General features: G+C 45.8%; 1 protein-coding gene across 2 annotated transcripts in view; it reads left to right on the top strand.

Annotated features, from left to right (window-relative positions):
- PELI1 (pellino E3 ubiquitin protein ligase 1) overlaps positions 1-24,661 on the top strand; it is a 49,577-nt gene extending 24,916 nt beyond the window's left edge. For both annotated transcript variants that reach the window (XM_066595490.1, XM_066595491.1), the window contains exons 2-7: positions 7,386-7,522; positions 8,921-9,050; positions 11,196-11,297; positions 12,337-12,534; positions 14,656-14,844; positions 18,718-24,661. In XM_066595490.1, coding sequence (XP_066451587.1) covers positions 7,452-7,522; positions 8,921-9,050; positions 11,196-11,297; positions 12,337-12,534; positions 14,656-14,844; positions 18,718-19,284 — 1,257 coding nt within the window. In that variant the 5' untranslated portion in view covers positions 7,386-7,451 and the 3' untranslated portion in view covers positions 19,285-24,661. The remainder of the gene's footprint in view (positions 1-7,385; positions 7,523-8,920; positions 9,051-11,195; positions 11,298-12,336; positions 12,535-14,655; positions 14,845-18,717) is intronic.
- The last annotated feature ends 655 nt before the right edge of the window (positions 24,662-25,316 follow it).

Here is a 25,316-nt window from a genome sequence, read left to right on the forward strand (position 1 = left end):
AGGCTCACCCCTGTTGTGGAGATGATGATGGGGAAATCGGCTGCAGTTCTGGTAATTGACTCCCCGGATCTGATCCTTTACCTTATCAGTCAGATCCTAATGATAAGCACATAAACCCAACCCTATATGACTGGCCGGTGCGGCACGGAGAATCTCCATAGATCTATTGTCTGATATGAGTCCTTCTGATTCACCTCCTTTAGTTTCCCGACATGACGATGACTACATAATCCCTCGCACACGTGTTGTCGCTGCGCCCTCCTCTCCTCATGTTATGGGTGTCAGCTGGAAGGCCTCCTCTCTTCCTATCCGTAATAAGGAATAGAAAGTGTATTAGAAGGCGCAGCGCTCCATTGTTTGTTTTTTTTAATTTTTATTTTTTTTGCTTTTTGCTATTGTGAGGAGTTTTGCAAGGAAAAATGTACGGCTGCCCATGAAAAACCAGGATTTAATAGGAAAAACAAATTGCATTCGCATGCGAGTGCAATGTGGCTTTATGGTGGACCCTTAGCCTGGGGTCACACGGGGAAGATTTGCCGCGGAATTTCGCTGTGGCAGATTCGCCCACGGCCGCTAATCTCGGGATTAGCTAGCCATGTGGACGTGATCTGTCAAAAATCTTGTCTCCATGGGGCGGCGAAGATTCCCGGGATGCAGCATGTCCATTCTCCTTTTTTTTTTTTTTTTTTCCCCTGCTGCGGCCGTGCTCTTTTCTATGGGAGAACCGGCCACAACAGAAAAGCATGCAGAATCCACAGCGGGCGGCGGCACGGAGGATCCACAACAAATACCGTTCAAAGTATCTATGTAAACTCATTTACTTCGCAAGCGCAAAAACGAATTGCGATTTCTACGAGCGGAGGAAAAATCGCAGCATGCTGTATATGGAAACCTTCCAACCCTTAGCTCATCCACAATTGACATTGCGGATATGCTGTGGGTTCCAGCGTCATCACCTAGCAGCGGCGCAGGAAAAACAAACATGTTCAATCTCTACAGTGCATAATCGGCGAGCGTCTGCGGTCATCCGCATTACAGAAGAGACAGGTACGTGGGGATGCTGGCCGAGGTCAGAACCGGAATCCGACTCTTGGACAATGGGTGCAAGACAAAATTAGCTAATGTGAATAAACCTTGAAATTCATCTGTTACTCTCACGTGCGAGTTCTGTCCGTATCGCCATCGGACGGAATTCGCTCGGGAAACTCGGTCGTGTAAATACGGTCTATCGCGCTCTATTGCCCGCGTACGATGGAAGATGATATCGGGGTTAGCAGCTTTGTCTGTGACCTCGGGGACCTTCTCAGACCCTCCTCGTACTGCAGGGGGATGTGAACAGCCGGCCTGTGTGCTCTGTGCTGTGTATATTGGCGGTTGCATTGGCATAATAAAAGCTCAGGTGCCGCCCGCCGTGCACAGTGCCACCTCTGTCAGCGTCTCCGCAGACCTGGAAAGCAGCGCGCTCTGTACGGCTTCCAGAAATAATGAGTTTACCTTCTAGGAATCGCTGCAAAGTCTTTTACCTTAGTTGGTCTTCACTTCGGTTACGACGGGTAAAGGCGAACAAGCGCTGCCTTCATACGTGCCAGCTATTGGCCTCGGTATAGAGGCTTTACTGTGCATTGTGGGGGAGATTAATCAGAGCATTGTTTAGGCTGGTGCAGAATCCGGCACATCTGGGCCTTAATTATTCATGGATGTCATTCTGCAGAACGCTCCTCACACCTGGATCTTCAGAGACGCTCGCCCTCCAGGTCGCTCTAAAGGAAGATTGTGCAGGAGAACAAAAGCTATATACATAGGAGGGTCGCCTAACAGACTTGCTTGTTTTCCCCCCTTTTTTTGCAAGGCAGTTACTACTGTTTGTGTGAAGCCCCAACATTTGGAATCGCTATATATTGCACCATCCTGAGTCCCCTTTGGGGGGGGGGGTTGAAGTGTGGGTTAAAGGTTTTGGTCTATATCACTTAGGGCTAATGAACAGATCCCCGCGGCAGAATAACGCAGCTATTAGGTTCTATTGAACCCAATAGCTCAGTCCTCACATGCGGGATTCTGCTGCGGATTTATGCAGTAAGAAAAAAATCGCGCCATGTTCTATTTTACTGCGTTTTTCCACGGCGGGAGGTCTCCATTAATATAGTATGAATGGAGACCACAGGAATAAAAAACGTGTTTTTCTGCAATCGCCAGCGGGGACTTTTTTGGTTTATCCCCGTGGTGTAAAACTGTGGGTTTGAGCCCTTAGGCCACCTGGATATTTGTGGATTATCTTTAAATTTTAGGTTTTGTTTTTTTTTTTTTTTTGGCTGATTGCAGAGTTTTCATGCACAGATGCACTGTGGATCATCCGCGCGCTGAAAAACCGCAACCCCACCTTCTCCCAGGCTTTTCCCCGCGGATGGTCAATCAACTGCTGATAGTCAATGATTCCCCTTGGGAAAATTGATCTGCGGATTTGCTAAATTAATTATGCCCGTGGAGATAAGGCCATAGGCCACCTGCACACAGGCGGGACGGACCCCATATTCGGGATTCCCGCAGCGGAGTTTGACCCCAGTGCCTGGCCGGTGACCTCAGCGTACCTCTCTGCCATCTTCTCCTCTGCTGCTAATGCTCCAGCCAAAGTGCTGGCACACATGTGCAGTACACAGGACACTGTGCTGTCGCTACGGCGATGACACGGCTGCCGCAACCATTCTGCAATGATTGCATAATGGCCGTGGGACAGACTGCTTCCATTGACTTTAGTGGAAGTCGGCCATGCGTAGCCCACACAAAATCACAGCATGCTGTGATTTCTCCCCCTTTTTCCGCTCGTGGGCAGGAAATCGCGTCTTGTCACAGCATGCTGGGGGCTGGATTTGCTGCAGAATCCCGCTTCGGATTTCACAATGCAAATCCACCCGCCTGCAGGAGGCCTTAAAGGGGTTTACCGATTTATTGCTACGTTGGTGGAAGTGTGGGAATGAATTTTTTATATTTAAAAAGACTTGCCTACCCGCTAAAATTGTTTTGCTTGTCAACAGTATGTCTCTTAAAGGGGTGTTCAGTAACTTGACTATTGGTGACCTACCTTCAGGATAGCTGATCAGTGTAGCTCCGCCTCTTGGACTCCTTGCCAGTCAATTGATAGCTGTCCCAATGTCATAGTAGACAGACCTGGAAGCGGACAGCCCTATCTCTTTTTTTAGTACCATGGCCCGGTCTGGTAATAGTCACAGACCCCATTGAATACCAAACCAGGCTGCTGCAGTATGAGCAGAGCTGTCTGCAGTGACAGCGGGCCTGATCGGAGAGGGGCACAAGCGGGGGGCGCCTGCCAATCAGCTATTAATGACCAACCTGAGGATAGAACATCAGTGGTAAACTGCTGGAGAGTCCCTTGAAGTACCCCCCCACACCACCACCACCCATGCTCTCAGACCTCCAGACACCAGGGCATTATTTGAAGTACTCTTGTGTTTTGCTTTGGCCGGATTCACAAATGCTCACATTTTAGCCCCCATATTACAATCCCAACAATCGGACGCTATGGTTTTGCCAACGGCACTCAGATCAACATAGTCGCAAACAGTAGAACTGCGGAGGTCCAAGTGCTGTGACCGCGTTGCCCACCTCTATGAATGGTCTCGGTTTTATAAATCTATTCGATCTTTCATCCAAGACACTTTGACTAACCTCCATCGGTGATCGCCGTTTCCATCCTACCTGCCGTAACGCGGTGGTAAGCGGCCGCCGACCAGGACGGCCACCCGTTAGTTGCATTGTGTCTTCGGAGTTTCTGTTCTCCGTTGGGATTTTGGGAAGCTAATTGCACTATAGTGTCCCGACTAATGTTCTCCAGAGCTTTCTGTTCATTCCTATACTGGAATTAATGGTACAGGTATATAATTGAAGCATACATCACCTCCTCCCTCCGTCTGTTGTAATGAAGCGGCGGGGTGCCGAGTCAGGTCTGAATCATGGTTCACGGGAGCGGATAATGATAGTGCAAGAACTCCCACTTCTCCGCCGCTCTTTGTGCCACAGACTCCTTTTGATTTATTGCAACCAACTAAGTTTCTATCTCCCGCGTCGCGCTGCCCGTAGTAACCGTTGCTATGCTCTGGGACGTTGGTTTGACACCGCACTAAGGAGATACGAGCCGTGGGTTTCTTCGCCAGATGAATGCACTGCTGCCCTTACGTGCTCATTAACCCTTTGCATGTTAACAAGGACGAAGGTCAAGGATACATCGTTCTATGCCGATTACAGAACAGCTGGCGGCGTCATCGACATGAAGCAATAGAAGGCAAAATGGATTTTGATGTGGATGCGACGCGGGATCAACGCCAAATTTATGTCCCGTTCATTTGAATCCACACCGTTGGGAAAACTGCAGACTTGCGCATGCAGCTGACGTAAACTTGCTGCGTAAGGCTGTATTTACGCAAACCGTATTCCCGTGCGACTTTCTTTCCATTGCGATATGGGCGGTACTTGTACAGGAAAAATTGCAACATTGTCCTTTTTGGGGGGAGGGGGGTGGGTGGTGTTCCTGACTGCACGAGCGTTGACGTCACTGCTAAGATCGTTCAGTGGGACACTGCCTGCAGTACCAACACAGGCCACTGCATGATGTACAGAGCTCTCTGCTTCCACTAAGACCGGGGTTACTGGGTGACACCAGCCAATCTGTCACTGACTTGTAATGAGATTTCTGCAACATTTTATCATCTATGCTGGCCTTTTTCTTTTCTTTTCTTTTTTTTTTTTTCTTTGACTGGCCGTGGTGTCCTCTAAAACCGTGCAGTCTGAGCTCCGCTCTTACATTTGCCACGCCTGCCCATACGTTGTACTGAGCGGACGCTTCCTTATCTGTCCCAGTGACTAAAGAATGGTATGTACAGTATTAGTAATGTCCCAGTCACCGTTCTAGCATTATCAGTGTTTTGCCAAGGGCTCCACACTTTGGGGATTACTAGGAATATTGCGTCTCATTGCTTATTGTGCAAGCAAAGAAAGCCGTGCGGACCATCCACAGTACAGAGAAGCTGGAAGAAGACAGGTCCGCGTGGACACTAGCGAAGAAGGCTGCCTGCGCACACAGGTATGCAGGGTCACCCGCCACGGTCAGAGCCGGATTCCGCAAGCGCAATTCGGACCTGCTGTGTGCATGAGACCTCTGACTCGGAGCTCTATTCTGAGGCGGGCCACACCAGCTTCTCCCTGCCCACAGCATGCTGATTGACAGCTCTCTCCCTATACACTAGCAAAGAGAGAGCTGTCAGTCTACAGGATGTGGGCATGGAGAGGTTGCACAGCCAGCTTTCTTGACTTGGCGCTCTGTTCCAATTCCATGGGGAGCGATGCCTTCTATTACACTTCCGGATCTAACCAGTGGGGTAGACATCCAGGGCAGCTGATCAGCGGGGCAACAAGTGGTGGACATATCCTAAGCCTAAGGCATCAATGGTAAATGCCTTGAAACCCCTTTTAAGTAACAAAACACTACTTTTACAGATTTTTGTACATGGTCAGTAGATATTTAGATGGTAGTACTTGGAGGAGAGCGGGATGCCGTCAACTATATAAAAATCCATATGTTCGATCCCACGTTTGTCTCCACTGACTGAAATGTGACTACTGGCTTCTACATCACGTAACCCTGAAACCCGGTGGTGTGGTTGGTGAGGAGGGCAACCTAAATCCCGAAGGATATCTGGAGAGCTCACGGAGACGGCTCATGGCCAGCAGCATGGCACATTGTGTTCAGCGCAGATTCTTTTCCATCTCCGTTGCTAATTTAAGATCTGACACGATCCGAAATGTAATTTTCATGCTTTCATTTATAATTCATATTTCATTACGAAGTTGAAGCATTTCACCCAGGCTGAACATCTGAGCGGGCCATAACTTAAAGGGGTTGTACCAAAATTGCCAGTTAGCTCCTATCTTAAGGGATAACTAAGTGATCGGTGGAGGACTCGCTGCTGAGAATCCCGACAATCTCAGGAATGGGGTCCCATTGTTCAATACGGGGTTACTGCGCCCCCTGCAGTGAGGAGGAGACTGAATAGTTTGCTTTGCACGCTAATGTTGCATTCACGGTCAGTGGGACTGCCGGCATCCGCTCAGTATTTCCCTCAGCTCTATTGAGATGAATGGAGCGCCGACCGCTTATGCTCGGTCAGCACTTTATTCTCAGGTGTCCCGTTCTGGAGACCGGTGGGGGTTTCAGCGGTGACACTCCCACCCATCAACAAGTGATACCCCTATCCTGTGTATAGAGGTCTAATTTACAATTTTGGTACAATCCCTTTTTAAAGGTCCATTTAGACGGGACGAGTGTCAGGTAAACGATGCCTGACACTTGTTCCTGCACATACTCGACCTTTTGCACCTGCACGGGAGCGAGTATCTTTAGCTCCCAGCAGGGCGGCTGAACGATGAGCTGATCACTCAGTGTAAATAGCGGCCGTTCAGTACTGAACAGCCGCTATGTTATGTCAATGGAGGCTCTAGTACCCTGTTGGGCCGTCTTGAGCTTGGATGCAAGATGTGACACAGGCAGGCATGGAAGTATACAGGTTTCTTATGGTATCCTGCGGCATATTGGTCTACATTTCTTGTAACCGAGCCTCTAGATCAAACTCGTAAGTTGTTGAAGTTGGCATCTCAGATGGTCCCATACGTGTTCTATTGGTGATGAATCTGGTGACCGACTGTATCTGATTTGTTTTTCATTGATCCATTCACATTTGTATTTGTACATTGCGTAGAATAAGTGCATAAAAAGCAGCATGTTCTATTTTACCGCATATTACACGTGCTAGAGCCCTATTGTTCTCTATAGATGTGTGCGAAAATACTGTGCTGCGGTTTTTACGCATTTTGCTTGGAAATAGGACTTAAGTTGAAGAAAAAAAGCCAGTTCATGACGGCGTGCGTGAAATACATTTGTCATACGCAATCACGCCGGTAAAAAGCGATATATTTTTTTTTTAACACACGGTTTTACCATACGGTCGTACGAGCCCGGTCTTGGAGAGGACACTTCCATATTTATCAATCTGCAAGATCTTGACACATAAACTTGTGCAGAAATATGTGAAAAGTCGTTCAGATATGGAGCAAATGAGGAAGGTTTCTACTCCTGCAAGCTGCTTCTCAGTTGGCCCCAGAACATTAGAAGCCCCTCTCCTTTATATCTGATCTGCTTGCAGGAAGGGGTCTTGTTTTTTGGCTTCACATATTGGTCTCTTTGGAAAATGTTCAGTGCTTTATGTGTATTTAGACATTGAATACTATAACATGTCTAATCAGCTTATTTTGGGAGGGGGTATATATTTAATTATTATATTGTATCCTCCTGTTCATGTTGTATTTTTTTTTTCTTGCAGAGAAAATAATGAAAAAAGTGCACCAAAGCTCTTGATAAGACTGGGGTATAAGTAACGGCCACGCTCATGTTTTCTCCTGATCAAGAAAACCACCCTGCTAAAGCACCCGTGAAGTATGGCGAGCTCATTGTACTGGGGTGAGTCTTGTATTACCTGCGCATGCGCTGACACAGTCCATATACATAACACTTAAATAAATACCATAGCAGCTTTATTGCAACATGAAGACACGTTTTCCAGGAAGCGTCCGGCGGGATACACCAGGTTCGGAGCAAGAAGTGCTGCTTCTATTCCTGTGTAGCGACGAGCGCTTGTAATTGCAAGCGCAGCTCTCAAGGCAATCCTTGTGATCTGCGCCTGCAATTACAAGATTCGGCCACTACACAGCATTCGGAGCAGCACTTCCTGCTCCGACCCTGGTGTATCCCGCCGGGCGCTTCCTGGAAAACCCCCATAATACGTCGTTCAACCCCCCCCCCCCCCCCCCCTCCCCGGTTCCTTAGTAAATCCTGCGCCTTTCGGACTATTCAGTTGGTCTTCGGCATGGCAAGTGCTGACTGAATGCAGCCGACTAGTCTGGCTTAAATTGTCTGTGTGAATAGACGAGCAATATTCCATGCAGAAGATCCCACACGCATGTCCGCAGCTCAGTTCTATGGGATATGTTGGACTCACCAGATGCCTCTGTTGCCACCACAACACCGGACACAGCGCCTCCTCATCTGAACGCTAGAGGACTGGCAACATGTTGCGTGGTCCGTGAGTGGGCTATTGGTAGAGCTCATATGGCATGGACCCCAGGTGTCAAGGAGATACTGCGCAGACCGTTGGTGGAGTGTGTTCTCGTGGCACAGGTTTGGGTCCACAGATTCGCCTGAACACTGCATTAACTGCTATCCACTACGTTTCACTTCTTGGTGACCCTTTGCAGCTCTTCGTGGACTTCATCTACCTCCACAGTGATGGGATATTCCAGCTGGATAATGCTCCGTGCCATCGGGCACAAGTTGCTCTGAAGATTGCATGTTCGCCCGATGTGAGCCCAGTTGAGTGTTTATGGGATGTGTTGGAAAGGGCCATTTACACACAAGATCCTACAGATACCGCGGAGCTGTGGGGGGGTTATCTATATGGCACGGCTTATCATCCCATCGGACGTGTTCCGTCCACTTGTGCAAGCGACGCCATGTGGAGTTACTATACCTGTTGGCGTATCCGTATACAGTGACTTGTCCGGTATATGGAGCTGTCACATGGCAACTAGCGGCGGTCCACGTAATACTGCCAGACAGAAACTGGGATTATTTTTTTTTTATTTTAATTTTTTATTTTTATTTTTTCCCCTCCCTTTTACTGTCCTGCGATAGTTTTTATTAATACGCCGAATGCTTTTGTATCACTGAGGTTAGCCCAGAAAAAGGCTGATTTCAGCGCATGTTCATGAAGGCTGCGCTTTACACAGTAACAATATGTCTTTGTCGTCGGTTTCATCACTTTAGTAATTCCTCTTGTGGCGTATTCTTGAATTTCTATAGATACAATGGCTCTCTACCTAATGGCGACAGAGGAAGAAGGAAAAGCAGGTTTGCTTTGCTGAAAAGACTGAAAGCAAATGGGGTGAAGCCGAGTACTGTTCATATTGCCTGTACGCCGCAGGCAGCCAAGGTAACTACTCCCCACTTCCCCGGATTCGGAGCTCCTATTGTAATCGCACGGCAGGCGGTGGAAGCCTTGTGATTTCAGAGGGTGTCCTGTAATGCCTTTTTATTTAGAAACTCCCTTTTTCTCCTACTCCAGCACAGCCGCCTGATGCGAGGTCATGTTCTAAGTAGTTGTGCATGCGCTATGATGATTAGTAACTTGTACGGGGCCAACGTTAGCGCACCGTGCGTCTCAGCAGGTAGGAGCAGTTGGTTGCGTTAGATCTTCTTGGTGTAAGCTTTGTTGTGCAGTCCTTGGACATCACCTGTGCATTGGACAGCAGTGAAGGGGTTATCCCAAGACTAATGTCCCATTTAGACTGGGACGACAGTCTTCTAAATGACTGCAGGAGCGCTGACGTTACCACTAAGATGGGTTTAAACAGGCAGAGATCATCACTGATTCGCGGGCTTCTCGCTCAGCGCTTCACATTCTATGCTGAGCGTTTACACTGAGAATCCCACGATCCAGCAATGACCTTTTTTTATTTTTTATGCTGACGAAAAGTAAATTTTTTTGCATTTACACGGAACGATTTCACTCATTTTCGACTGTTTGAATGAATTTTGGGCGATAATCGTCCCATGTAAATGGTCCTCTACAGAAGAACTGAAGAGGAGAAAAAAAAAACTTTTAAGATGTCAAAGCAACGTGTTAGTAGTTTTGGTCAGTGGGGGTCCGAGTGCAGAGATTGCTGCAGACCGCTGAAACGCAGTGGCTGCAGCTCTCACCCGGGCATTGTGGTCTGTCAGCAGTCATTATTGCCTGTTGGCTACTCTCAGCAGCTGCAGATGGACACATAGACTTCTATAGATGTTGTCCAGCTTCAGCTGCTGAGAAGAGGCAAACGGCAACAATGATAGCCGAAGGGATACAGCACTGCAGCCCCTTCTCTTGAGGGTTTCACACACGGACTCCCACTGATCAAAAATTTTTTCTTAAAGTGCGGTTAAGGCACATTTTACATGGGATGACTTTCAGGCACATAAGCTCCCGACTATCGCTTCTGTGCTTTACGTAGGAGCAATTGTCATTCAAGTGAATGGAGGCAAAGCGAGCTGGGGATCATTCCGCCTTACATTGACAGTAAGGCGTCCTTCATTGACCGGCTCCTGTTTACACGGCCAGATAGACGCTTCGTTTTTAGTTCTGCTCAATCCAAGTGACTCCAACAAATAAGTTTGTATTTGCTCAGCGCTCTGTCAGTGACCACAGGTACACACCATGACTATTGTGCAAATTCTTTATTTCCAGCAATAATTTGGGCAATTGCTGGTACCATGTAAAAGGTACCTTTTTTACTTTTTAACCCCTTAAGGATACTGCACCTTTTTTTGCATGTGGGACGCCTGGACTTTAATTGGAACATATAAAGGGTTAATTGCCACAATTGGAGTTCATACAATGCTGATCCAGCCTGTTGCAACTGTCGAGACAGCCACACTGCATTTATATGGAGGGGGATCGATTACCCACTCCACCACCATACAAACACCGAGCTTCTGTGACGTAACTGTATTTCATGGAACATTAAGGGGTTTTTACTTTTCCACAAGATGAGGGATAAGTATCTAGTGGGGGACCAACCTCTGAGACCTCCGTCAGAAAGTGGGTCTTGCGTCCCTGTGTTTGAACTGAGTGACAGCTGAGCTTGTGTTCTGCTACGTCATCTCTGTGTAGACTGTTAAAGGGCAATCTCTGGTAGTGCCATAGAGCTGTATGGGGCGGCAGTACACCTGCTTAACCTCCTCTGCAGTCACATGGGACGACACAGGACCCCATTCTTGTCATCCGGGGGCATCCTAGCGGTCAGACATTTGTATCATATCTTGTGTACTAACCCTTGGAATAACCCCTTTAACATATGCGGTTCCTTACACTAAAAGCCCAGACGTACTGATCCCGCAGAGTTACAAGCTGTTCACTTGCGTCTACACTGCCAAATACTGATGGAAGGAACGATCAAGGATGCATGTAGAGGTGGGGGGCGGGGCGTGTGCCCATGTTTGGTTGTGATGGGGCATGTATTGCAGGTGTTTAGTGTTCCTTTTGCCTTGACCTGGGGTATTTCGATCATTGGTTAATAAAATTTTTTTTTTTTTTCCTTAGGCAATAAGTAACAAGGACCAGCACAGCATATCTTACACTTTGTCACGGGCACAAACTGTGGTGGTAGAGTACACACATGACAGCAACACGGACATGTTTCAGGTAAGCCTTACTCTAAGCCAATATGGAAGGCAAAGAAATGGCTGTATTAGAAGCTCGTAGCTCCAGTACGCTTTATAGAATACCACCAATGGGTACACCACGTTATTAGAGACACCGGCCCTGTCACAATGGAAGCTTATCTGTATGCAGCATACACCCATGTGGCAAATTTTCCGTGGATCTGTTTCAGCGTGAATCTACATTGGATGGGAAAATCCAGAGATCTGAGCGACTCCCGGCAAGTCCTGGCCATGAAAGCTAGACTAGCCGGGGCCAGGATTTTGTACACCACAAAGCTTGTAAGGTGTTTTTTGTGCAGTTGTGATCGAGGAAAGGCATTTAGCGCAAGGGAATCCTGTGGATCTAAACAACTCGTCAACGAAAGGGGTCAGAGGAGGATGTCAAGTATCATTCTGATAAACAAGCCGTGAACAATCTAGTAGATTGGACACGTTGGTTGTACAGTTCATCTTTCCTCAACACGGATGGGCTATGATAGACAAGCAGTGCAAATGCCATCTGAGAGAAACCGAAATGTGATGTTCCAGCAGACAAAAAAAGTATAAAAATATGACTGAACGGCGGCAAAACATCACCTGCTCAGATGAATCCAGGTTTCTGTTACATCCTGCTGATGGGAGGCTCCAGGTTTGGGGACTTTGGGGGGGGGGGTTTTTTTTTTTTTTTTTTGGAACCTTAGATACTTGTAGATGGACCCAACGATGAATAGCTGCAAAAGAGGTCCAACACGCTACTAGATGAGTGTCTCTAATAAAGTGGCCATTCAGTGTATATTACGTGTTATATGAGATGTCAAATATATACTTTTTTTTTTTTTTCATTTCTACTCCCATTTTAATTAAGCGCATCCTTAAGTAAATGAAGCCTTTTGTGCCGGGATGAAGTAGATTTCTTTGTTCTCCAGAGGGATTTTGTCGTTCGGCATTTTTAATAATACCCTTATTGTTTTGCCAAAAGCCGTTCCCCCACATATCTGCCTCTTCGCCTGATTCCTATCTCTGTTGTAATGTCTTTCTAGATTGGAAGGTCGACAGAAAGCCCTATTGATTTTGTGGTAACGGATACAGTTCCAGGAAGTCAGAGCAACACCGACACGCAGTCCGTTCAAAGCACCATCTCAAGATTTGCGTGCAGGATAATATGCGAAAGAAACCCTCCCTTCACCGCAAGAATATATGCCGCCGGCTTCGACTCGTCCAAGAATATCTTTCTTGGGGTAACAAATAGAAAATTGTTTATCAACTTTATGATTATTTTTTAAAAGATCTAATATTAAAGGGAACCGGTCACCAAGATATTCCTACTAGACTGCCAATACCGCGGTACTGAATGTGGGTAGGACATGTTGATTTATTATACTGCAGTACCTTTCCATTATCCTGAAATCACCAGCCAGACTTTTCCTGCCGTCTGGGGCAATTGGCATGATGACATCACTTTAGAGGCTCCTCCTTAAGACTCCTCTGGACTGTTCCTTCAGCAGTCTGTCCAGCTACACTTTTGGCAGTCCATTGCGCCGGTGATGGAGGAGGATGCTATGGCCGCGTAAAGGGATGTCATAGTTGCTGGCGTCACTTAACGCTGCAAGCTGTCATCTTCCACCTGTGCGTGTGGCGATGGGCCAAAGATATTCTCTGGGTTCTTCTGCTACTACTCCATCAAGACACCCTCACAAGGCTCAAGTGTGGGTTTTTGCAATAGTCAGGACCTGCTGAGCGGCTATCAAGTGGGAGAGGAGTAGTTGGGAGAGGACCGCATATACGCCACACTCACCCCGGCAGAGACAGGCGCAGTGGACTCAGCGCTTCCATTATATATGCTATTGAGGCAGGGTTGAGTCCGACATATTCACGATCCTGTCATCTCACCACTCCCCTTCTCCTTTATTGATGACTCAGCAGGTCCTGTCTCTATTACAAATCCTAACCCTACACCTTGTGTGTTTTTATGGCGCAGCGGTATCCGAGGATCCCAGCATACTTCCTTGGTCCATTGCACGTGTGCCATTGGAGGAGGACATCTTGTACAGTAATGGCAGAGACTCTTGCATCATTTGTTGCTACCAAGAAGCCCTCTTTGAACAGGGTATGCATGACGGACCAAGGAAGTCTGCCGGGATCCTCTGCTACTCCTACGCTACAATTCGCACACAAGACATGGGGTTTGCAGCAATATCTACCAAAAGCGGGGCTGTAAAAACTGGTAAGGAAACAGCCTATGGGGTGTATTTTAGGAAGGAGAGCCTCCTAAAGTGATGATATCTTGGCTTATTTACTAAGACCGCGCGAAAAAGTTTGGCTTGAGATTTCTGGATAACGGAAAGGTAGTGCAGTATGAAAAAATAAAAAACATTGTAAACCTGTCCTTATCCACACATCCAATATTCTACCATAAGTATTTGGGCACTCCGATCAGTAGAATGAATCATGTCTTATCAGCGTGTCACGTGTCCTAAACCATGCTACATAGGATGCCGGCCGTTGGAGGTGTCAGCCATAGTTTGTGGTGAGAACTGCACACTATTGGATATACAGGTTATGCCGCTGCACACAAGCCATCCCCAACAAAGTGCAATGCATCCGCCCATCTACAATGGTGCAATTGAGAACAGTTGGGCCATGGATGAAAATTCTATGGACTGACAAATCACACTACCGTATCCTCAAATCAGATGGCCGTACCTGGATGTGGAAGAGTCTAGGGAACTTGTTTTGCCTGTGTGTGTTGTGCCAACCAGTTAGTACGGCGGAGGTTCCGTTATGGTCTGGGGATGTGTTGCATAGCATAGTCTCGGTCCGGTGGTTGTAATGACAAGAACCATGAACACGGAGGTGTACCCTGACATTCTAGACAATGTCCTGCCCACAATGTGGTAATACTCTGGGAATGGTCGGCCATACTTCCAACAAGAGAACGTGCCTTGTTACAAATTCAACATTGTTTTACATTGGCTTGAGGATATGAATGCTTCACGATTGGACTGGACTGTAGGGTCCCGACCCGAACGCTACTGAATATCTTTGGATAAACTGGATGTTTCACTGCCAGATGTTTACAGGATGAATGGAGGGAAATGCCAGATGACGTCTATCAGATGTTAGTAAAAAAATATGCCACGGAGAGTATCCAATGTCATTAGGGCCAAAGGAGCCCCACGAAGTATTAACACATGGGTTAAATACTACTTTTGACTCTTGCTCAGGAGTCCAGTCACCCTTGGTAGCATAGTGTACAGCAGGTATTGGCCGTTTGGGTAGTAAAATCCTGGTGACCGATTCCATTTAAAACCTACTTTATTAACTCCATTGCTATTGGCTTTTTTCCCCCCTTTTAATAGGAGAAAGCTGCCAAGTGGAAGACTATAGATGGCCAGATGGATGGATTAACGACAAACGGGGTCCTGGTTATGCATCCACGCAACGGTTTCACGGAGGACTCTAAGCCGGGGGTCTGGAGGGAGATATCTGTGTGCGGCAATGTGTTTAGCTTGAGAGAAACCCGCTCTGCCCAACAGAGGGGCAAAATGGTAGGTGCAGCCCGGCGGTCTCTCGTCAGGCCTGCGTTCGCTCAGGAGCGCGCCCGTAATATATCCAAGTGTTTACTTGATTTTGATTTCTTTGAAAAAAAAATAAAAATTGGGGGTCTATTTTCTCATGCCACCAATATATTTTTAGCAGTTTTTAAGCGAATCTCATCTTGTCGAGCTCAGAACATGCTGTTCCTCTATGAAAAAAAAAAAGAATGCGAATCCTGGATGATGATTCATCGTAACATGTTTTCCTTTATATAACTGGGCTGTTCTTTGACAGATTGAGTTGAAAAGGCCTGGCATTTGAAGTTGTCTCTGTTAACCACGTGGATGCTGGTTTTGAGATCGGTATTTGTGGCATGCTGATAGGCCTGCGGGCAAACGCACTTGCACGGGGATGTGTGGGATTGGTGTTCTAATTGGTCATTTCAGCACCCTGTAAGCGTAGGAATAAATCTCTTGGCACAACTCTTCATACCAAATTTTGACAAGTTATACCGTTATCCCCTACTCGCAGGATATAGGGGATCGGTGGGGGTCCGACCACTGGAACCACCTCCAATGCCGAAAATGGGTGTTCAATGAAGCAGAGGTACGCAGCCACACTGCTGCTGCATTCATTTCAATGACAACGCTTGAGATTGCCGGAGTGCTTGAACTTGGTAACCTCAAGCACTGTTATTGATGTGAATGGAGCAGCGGTGCGCCATACGACCTCCACTTTATTCACTGAGCCCCCATCGGGATCAATGGAGGTGCCATTGAACCCCTATCCTTTATAACTTGGCACAACTCCTCTTAAGGCTCCTGGACTCCAGTGCAAGATCTGTACCATGGCCACCCACCTACCTACTACTGTGTAGTTTTTATGTAGCAGAGGAGCTTCAGGGTCTTCTCCAGACACTGCGGCCTGCTGCTGATGTGCCCCTTATAGCGATGCCCCTAGTTGCATCGGTTGATAAATGCTAATTGATGCCCTACCAACGGTTTACTGTCTAGTCTGTTTGTTAGATCTCTCATAGGGTGAGTCATTGTTCCATGTAATAAGGGTGGCTTTAGATGGGACAAGGATCATCTAAATAATCGCTCAGAACTCTGCGGCGAGCTGTTCACGTACGAACTACGGTTTGTCTTTTTACGCAGAGCTATTGCTCATTTTTTGTTGTTGCTGAAGCGCACAACTCCCTGCAAAGTTTATTGGGTGGTTGATGAAAGACCAACTACTGTCTAGTTATACCAGACAATAATTAAGGGCTTGTCGGATTTTTTTTTTTTTTTTTTAAACTATAGCTACAAATGTGTTTTTAAAATAACAATCAGTCGTACTTGCCTACAGTCGATCCCTGGTGATCAAGAGCTGCAGCCTCGTAGTCCTCCCAGCCTTTGTTTAGGAAAGGCTACCATCTGACTGTTGCAACCAATCAGAGGCTGTAGTGGTCAGGTACCATCATGGCTGCCAACATTTGAGCCTTGATGCCAGGAGAAGGGTACCTTCACGTTGCAGGGGTCGGGTCCCAAACTGTTCCTAAACAAGGAATTGAAGGACCATGGCGCTAGATTACATAACCAGTATTAACACCGCTGCTGTATGTGAACTAGGGCTGCCAGAAGATTTCTTGTCCAACGTAACAAAACACAAAACAAAAGCAGGCGTACTCGCCCATCCTCTACCCTGGTGATCAAGAGCTGCAGCCCCGCCGTCCGGCTTTTTGTTTTAGAACTGCTACTACCTGACTGCAGCAGCCAATCGGAGGTGTTGTCCTGCCATCAAGGCTCAGATGATCGCAGGAGGATGACAACACCTGACCACTGCAGCCTCTGATTGGTTGCAACAGCTTTTGATCGCCGGCAAAAAGGATGGGCAAGTAGGACTGTTCTTGCTATTTTAACACATTTGCAGCTATAGTTAAAAAAAAATAACTTGCCCAACAAGCCCTTTTATCAACCAGCGACTATTTTTAGGTCAGATGAAATGATACGACTAGCAAACAAATTCTGACTCGTTACTTGGTTAGTGGCTGTATTTACACAGCACTCACATGATTGAGCGACTATTTGGACAATAGTTGCCCAGTGTAAAGCCACCCTAAGCCTTTGTCTTGGGCAGAGGGCGTTGCATACCAGACTAGTGATGTGCGAAGTGCAGGCCTCCACCGTAAACGTCCTGGGTAGGACGTCAGTGATTCTTGGTCTCCAGAAGGCTGGGTTTACATAGATCAGTTCTAATTGGAAGGGGAGCTTTGGTGGATGTCAAGGTAATTTATCCCCCGGGCGTTGAGCAGACTTTTGGATTTACGGACAGTAATGTTCTGCTGAGTTGGACCAGGAATTCCTGACAATGCGCCAATAATTGTGCATGGGTGAGTGACCTACAGCAGCGCACTGTAGTCCATTTGAGTTTGATGATAGGGAGGTCTTAAAGGGGTGTTCCAATGACATTAAATTATCCTCTATTCACCGCAGCTGGGATGCCCACTTACCCCCACGATACCAGTGTCTCCTTGAGAGACTTGCTCGTCCACCCCTCAATTCATTGTAATGAGAGGGCATCAGACTTTTGGCGCTCTTGTTGAAATGAATGGAGCAGTGGATAAGCATGCATGCTGTTGCTCCATTCATTTTGCCCATCTCTCGGAAGACACAGGACCCCCATTCTAGGGATCGTGTTGGTCCCAGCAGTTGAACTCCCACTGAACAACTAGTTATCCCCTTTCCTGCGGCTAGGGGTATATTAATGTCACTGGAATACATCTGTAAGATGGTGTTATACATGTTGAATGGTTTACATTGAACCAAGTGCCAACCAGCGCTTAATTAACTGACCTTCACAGAGGCTGGTTTGCTTTATAGAGGGGATGAGCAATCCTATTTATGATCGTTCGTCCCCCATGTGTTTTCATCGTCGGTAGCACATCCATCATTTACATGGGGAGGTATGCTGGTGGCGGTAAAATATATATATATTTTTTTCTACCGCACATAAATGATCAGTCGGCAAAGAAGTGTTTGCTAGTTTGTCGGTAATCGCATATATATGCAATATAGTCTAAGTGGTGTAAAACAGGTGCTGCTGGCCTAGTGTGCAAGTTGACCAAAGATGGATGTCCTAAGAAGGGGTGAAAAGGACACTGGCTCTGGAGTGTCCTGTTGATAAGTATTGACTCAAGGGAGAGCGAAACCAAGGGAATCAATTAAAATTAGCTTTATTTCAAACTATCAAGTAATCCCCCTTTTACACGAGCTGAGAATGCCACGTTTCTTGTTTGCCCGAGCGGATGAGTTGGTGATGTCATCACCAGCTAATCTGCGCTCAAGCAGCCCATTTAGACTGTATCGGGCACTTATCTGTCATAGTTTCACATTCCTATGGCCAGATCTGCATTGGCAATCATAGCCATTAGTGGTAGTACCTAAGCAGCCAAGGACAATGAGATCTGCGAACCTTGAAACATGTTACCTCCTGGTTTGAAATAAAGTTCATTTTAATCAATTTTTGTTGGCTTCACACTCCTTGAGTCTTTTTAAAGAGTTCTCTAATCCACCGCCATCAGCGGTCATCTCCCAGGGAAGGTGCAGCTAGCCCAACTTTGAATAACTGAGCATGTAATGCATTGACATGATTGGTCCATCTGAGTTGCCACTCCTCTTACAGAGCAGCTCTCCCTCGTGGCTCATAGAACGGATCCCAAGTGAAAGACCATCTTGGGACATTGAGATGTCCTAATAGAGTCTATTCTCAGTGCTGTCAATGTTTTTTCCTTGTGGGACATCCCCCTTAAATTTCTTCAAAAACAAATGTGAACCTTTTTTTTGTTTTTGTTTTACTTTTCAACTCCCTTAAAATTTACTAAAGTCCCTACTGTTTTACAGGTGGAAAATGAAAGCAACGAACTTCAGGACGGTTCCCTCATCGATCTTTGTGGAGCAACTTTGTTATGGCGTACCGCCGAAGGGCTTTCCAGAACTCCAACCGTGAAACACTTGGAAGCCCTGAGGCAGGAAATCAACGCAGCAAGACCTCAATGTCCCGTCGGCTTCAACACATTAGCTTTTCCCAGCATGAAAAGAAAGGATGTTGTCGACGAGAAACAGCCTTGGGTTTACCTGACCTGCGGACATGTGCATGGCTACCACAACTGGGGGAATAAAGAGGAACGCGACGGTAAAGACCGGGAATGTCCCATGTGTCGTTCTGTGGGACCCTACGTTCCTCTATGGCTAGGATGCGAAGCTGGATTTTATGTGGACGCAGGCCCGCCGACTCACGCCTTCAGCCCCTGTGGACATGTGTGCTCCGAAAAAACAACTTCCTACTGGTCCCAGATCCCGCTTCCTCATGGTACTCACACTTTCCATGCGGCGTGTCCATTCTGCGCACATCAGCTTTCAGGGGAACAAGGTTACATCAGACTTATTTTCCAAGGACCTCTAGACTAAGTGTTTTGGGGTTTGTTTTTTTTTTTCTTTTTGTCAGGGCTTGCACTGAACACATAAGCTAAGATGGGTTTAGTTTGCTTTCCAGCGGACTTCTCCGAGTTACCAGAACGCCCTCAGCAAGTATCCATTGGAAAGGAAGGAAGCGACACGGAAAAACGCTCTGTGCAACCAGACATTTCAAAAAAATGGGATTATGCAGATCTGATTTAAATGCCTTCATTACTCTTTCTGAATGACCCAACCTCAGTGTTAAATTATTTTGTGGAAACTGGGGAGAAATAACAGTCGGCTCAAACTACATTAGTTTACAGTTCAAACCCCCCCTCCCCCCTTGTAAAATATAGCATAGGACAATTTTTGTATTAACTTTTAGTATGGAGAATTCCCAGTGACTTGATAGAATCGTCCTCGCCTATCGACCCGCGTACTTTGGATACTTAAAGTAGCCCAGGGACAAGTCATCAAAACACACCACCACCACCACAACAAAAAAAGACTACTTTTTCATTATTTGGTTTCCGTTCCGTCTCACGGTATGGGCCGGGGCACATCTTTTACCGTTTTTGAATCATGTCAACGAGTTCACCAGAGGAGTCTGAGGGATCTGTAAATACGCAGCTCATTGATGTCCTCCATGTTTTTAGTCGTATCGGATGCTATAGTCAGTTTGCATACGTTCGTTTGCAACATTTCAGGGTTTTATTTATCGTTTTAGTAACTTTTTATTCATATTTTTATTCCTGAAGTACTTGTGACATTTTATGTTTGTCCTTTTTGAGCCATTTTGGGTTTCTTTGATTTTATTTTTATTTTTGAAGAGGCAGACTTTGATATTTGTGAGGGCCGGTTGCACCAATGTTTTGATCACCCGATGCGGTTTAGCTCCACGATCAGGACTGAAATCTCTGATCGATTTGATCTCCCAATTTTGGCGGATCAAAGTCATTGATCGAAGTTCAACTGATGGAAATCCAAGAGGGCGGACTGGGCTGAAACCAGGTTTTTCCTGGTTGATGAAATTGCATCCATGTTTGCTGCTGGTAGCGGCCATGTTTTTACTATCGCTATAAATGCTGGGGAGATCAGCTGACTACAGTCGCCAATCACTATGCGAGATACATTTCTTCTTGGTTGAACCTTTGATTGCAGATCACTTCAGTTTTGCAAATCTTAGATCAAAAAATGTTGTGTTTTTTCTTAAATCTAATTCAGTAGCTGATCGTAATTTACCTGAACCGTGATCGATGACCTGGTTGGTGCAACCAGCCCAAATCATTTTTTTTTTTTTTTTTCCTGCTTCCTATCATCCTCTTGCGATCAACCCTATAGTTTCTGTGTTCCAGCAGCAGATTGTAGAGTAGTAGGTTTTTGTTTCTTTTCTGCATGATTCTGATTTGTAGCATAGCATTAGCTTTAAAACATCTTGTTCTTGGCTGGAAAGGTAGCAGAAAATTAAGCCTTTTCTTGGTGAAGTGTTTGTGGTCTTGGATAACGATAGACACAAGCGAAGCAGTTTTTAACTAAAGGGATTGTCTGCTTGTAAACTATTGATGGTCTATCCTAATGATGGGTCATTTATAGTAGATCGTCACTTCGGAGCCCCGCCATCGAGCTATTCGCCAAGCTAAAACTCGGAGTTGATTTTCTGCAGGAAAGAGACAGCTCCGTTCTCATAGCAATGGCCCAGCCTGGTACTGCAGGCACGGTTCCAATTAACTTCAATAGGAACTTGGCTTGCAAGACCAAGATTTAGACAGTACAGTTATCACTTCAGGGGTACCTTCCTGTAGGAAATCAACTCTGTGCATGAGCGCACTGGCCCAGCAAATAGCTGATTGGGGTTCCCAGGTCACGGACCACTGCTTATCTACTATTGATGACCTAACCTAGGGATAGGCCATCAGTACTTTACAGCGGGACAACCCCTTTAATTTGCCAGCTATGGGGGGGAGGTTTTGTTTTTTTTGCACACTCAGGAAAAACTACGTACAATATTTTCACTATCTAATATACAGAGCCGATGGGTATCCAGCTCCAGTTAGTGTTTATGCTGGCACTTGTGTAAAACCAGAGGCTGAAATCCCGTCAAGGAGTGTCTTAAGCTGACCGTACACAATAGATTAATACAGGCAGAGCCTCGCTGGCGTCCGCTCTCGGTGGGAGAATGAGCAGGCTGTCCCTAATAATCCATCCCCCACCCCGCCCCCATGAATTGACATACGTTTGGCTGAGCTGAACAGGCATGTCCATGGCGGGGGCGGTATGGGAGGAGGCTGCTTGTTATCTTATGATTATGGGCAACTTTAATGTGTGCCCAACTTATACCGTAAGGGAAGACAGCCATTTTTTGTTTCTGGGAATGTAGTTTATCAATCCACTAGACATTACATGGGTATGTGTGATGAGCATAGACTTTCTTAGTGCATTAAAATTTTAGTGAATGTCTAGTTTTTTTCTAACTGGGTTCAAAATTCTGTGCTGCTTTGGACAATACTTACATGTTAGAAGGGTCCCTTGATAATACTGTGATCATAAATTGTCCCCCAGCAATCAGCTGTAATCTGTGGTGCACTCTGGCAGTAAGTGTTTCCCTGCAGAGCCTCCAGAGGACAAAGAAAGTAGTGCACAGCACCCATTCAATTCATTGTTGATTAGATTGTGTGTTTGGTACAGGACAGGTCCTCCAGAGAGAGATGCTCTTTGTAACCGCTCTCTACTCAAAGACCTGACAATCCTGAACAGAGAACGAATCTCCACCCCCGTATTCAGAATTATGTAATGGGGCGTATGAAAATGTTTGGAGGATGGAAAAAGAAAACCTTTTTGTCCTTCATGAACTGTTATAGTGGTTTGGACTGGATTTTTTTTACTGTAAGTGTTAATCTATGCTTATACAGGGGATACAGAAGGGTTTGACCACTATATACCAGACAGCATTGCTGCTATAGCTCCAAATGCCTTAACAGAATAAAAAGCTGTATGTAAGGAGAATTTTTCTGTTTACCAAGAAGAAGACAATCCCAGATCTTGTGGAAAAAGTCTGGGGACCTAGGAGAAATACAAATCACACCAGCCTTGTTGCGGTATCAAATGATTTCTAATGTATTCAAAGGTGTATGTGGTTTATATACCATAAATGACATCACAGGAAAAGTACATACCTCCAACATTAATAAGGATACATGATAGGGTACAACTAAAATGCTTAACATAAGTTACACCTTTAAGGTGTAACTATAACCTACAATGAAACCATTATGAATTTGGTGAAAAGGAATGCAAGGGGGGGGGGGGTCTGGGAGACATTATCTTATCTTCTGTCTGTCTCTATCCATACCATTCATTGGTATATAGAAAAGATTTAGTTTTAACCCCTTCACTACTTATACTAGCAGGATGCTATATCTTCCTAGTCTACTATCTAATAGCAAAAACAGTTAACTGATTCATTGATCTACAATTTTCTTAACACTGTACCTACCCGTCCTCTTCCACAAGGATCCAGAGCTGTTGCCCCGCCGTCCTCACAGTAATTCTGGAAGTCACCTGATCTCTGTAGTCAGTCAGTCTGCAGTTCCACCGGTCTGAACTCCTGGCATCATGGTACCCAAGATGTAAGTGCTGATGCCAGGAGAACGGGTGATGACTCTGCAGCCTCTGCTTGGCTGCAGCGCTGAGGTGACTTCTGCTAACATGATCTTCCACAACAATCATTGGGAGGACAGTGGGGCAGCAGTGCCGGATTGCTGGGACAGAGGAGGGGTAAATACTGCTCTGTTTGTTGTTTTAAGACAGTTGGATCTTTAGCAGCAGTCTAGTCCAGTAACTGGACAACTTCTTGAACCGCTTCCTACGGCGCTCTATAATAGTACGTCATGAGCGAGTAGTTCCCTTACCACACCAAACTACTATGGTACAGGCTCGGGAGCTGTGCCCACACCATTCACAGTGGGTGTTAGTTGTATATTATAGCTGATGCCCTGCTGCTATGGCCAGGTTTTTGGAAAGTGCACATGGGAAGAAGTTTTTTAAAAACACTGCGTCCCTATGGTTATTGGCACAGAATTTTGGACCCAAGAATGGTGTGGTGTATAAAGGTGGAAGGTTGCTTTAAAAGGGGTTGTCCAGTTGAAAACTATCTATGGCCTATCTCTAGGATAGGTCATTAATGGTAGATCCGTGTGGGTTCATCACCTGGGAACACTGCCAATCAGCTGTCTGCCAGGCTTAGTGTTCTTGTACAAGGAGCAGATGTCTGCAGGAAGGTGACTGCTTTCAGTGGTCAGGCTTGGTATTGCAGACCATTCATTTTAATAGGAGCTTGACCCGCAGTACTAAGCTTTTCCACTGCAGTGGAAACGGAGCTGTCTGCTTCCCGCAGAAATCGTCTCACTGCACAAGTGCAGCTGATCAGTGGGGGGTCTCAACCGCAGACCCCTACTCATTTACTATTGATGATCCCAGTTTACAACTGGACAACACCATTAGGCAGCATCTACGGGATGCATTCTTCTGTCCATTTGAAAAAACAAATGGCTGCCGTCCCTGTACACGACTCGAGTCCCGTTTTTAAGCTTACTTACTGCACCCGAGAGCTACTTTGTATCCAGAAATGTAAATAACCTGCAGATTTTCTTTTATCTATATATATGTAAAGAGTCCATACTGTAAGATTTGAGTTTTATTTCATTTTACGGCATAATTTATTTACTTTTTTGAGAAGGAGAATCCGGCTTAAGTTTTGGGAGAAGTATGAGCGGAGGTTGTAAAACAAGTTTCTATGGGCATTGGGGTTGGAATGCATTAAAGGGAACCATCCATGATTTTACAAAAACTTTATTTAAAAAAAAAAAAAAAAAGATGAAAAAAGGATAAAATTGTCTTACTATGCATTTACTTACTGCATAAAAAGATTGTGATTGTAGTTGTCTATGAATTCATTTTTCTCTTGCTTTCCGTGGCGGCTGTGGCGACCTATTTGGATATGAATGTTAAATTATGCAATTTCTGGTCAGCATTAGTATGCCTTTTTGTTTCCGGTTTACACCTGCAGCCTGTACATTGGTGAATGTGTTTCCACACTGACAAAAAAAACAAAAAAAAGAAAAGATATCCGGAATATCTTCTGTATTAGGTGGAGCATTTCTCTTTTCACCCATTTCTAAAGCATTCCTTCTACAAGAACTCTGTTTTAGAGCTAAGCCATAATTGGTGCCCTTTGTGCAGACGAGCATACTGTGTATGAGACCTCCATCTAAACTATCTACGGGGCCGTTACTGAGAAACCTTAAGTATCTTTGCATATTAAATGAATTATGTGAAACTTGACATTCTCTCCTTTTGAAGCGTCCAATTTTATTAAAGTGTTTTAAGCGTGCCGCCTCGTCAGAACTGGATTGATTTAGTCATAAAGGAGAAATGGAAGAATGGCCGCCCGGGGTGGGGTGGTGGTCGGGGGTAAAAGAGGGGAAAATGAAATTGTATGTGTGGATTTCAGCCGGCTTTGTGCATAAGGAAGATGGAACCTCTGCAGCGCCACTTATTGGAAGGCAACATTCCTGCAAGTCATTGTCAGACTTTTTAGACAAGCTTGAGAGAGAACCCACTCGATGCAATGTGAGTGCTGGCTGTTTTATACCACAGAGGCAGAGGAATACCGGGAAAGACACTGATCGCAGCTATTAACCCTTTAGGCCTCCTTCATACAGTTGACAGCGATATCGCCACTACAAAATCGTGGTGATATTGCAGCTTTGTCCCCACAATTTTGTAGTGTCAGCCATGCAATTTTTCGGAAGAAAAGACGCATGGCATTGCTACTAGCCGATTTTATTGCGGGAAGGTTTAGCTCTACCCTCAGAATAAGCCCTAGGTGCACTCAAAAAAAAAAAAAAAAAGCGTGTGTGTATATATGTATTATTTATTTTTATACATATATATTACACACATACACTTCCCTAAAATGCTCGGGCCGGGTCCTCCTGGAGCTCTACAACGCGTCCTGCAGTCCTTGTTCGCCCGCAGAAGATCAC

Source organism: Eleutherodactylus coqui, chromosome 3 (assembly GCF_035609145.1).
Source record: "Eleutherodactylus coqui strain aEleCoq1 chromosome 3, aEleCoq1.hap1, whole genome shotgun sequence".
Taxonomy (NCBI): Eukaryota; Metazoa; Chordata; class Amphibia; order Anura; family Eleutherodactylidae; genus Eleutherodactylus; species Eleutherodactylus coqui.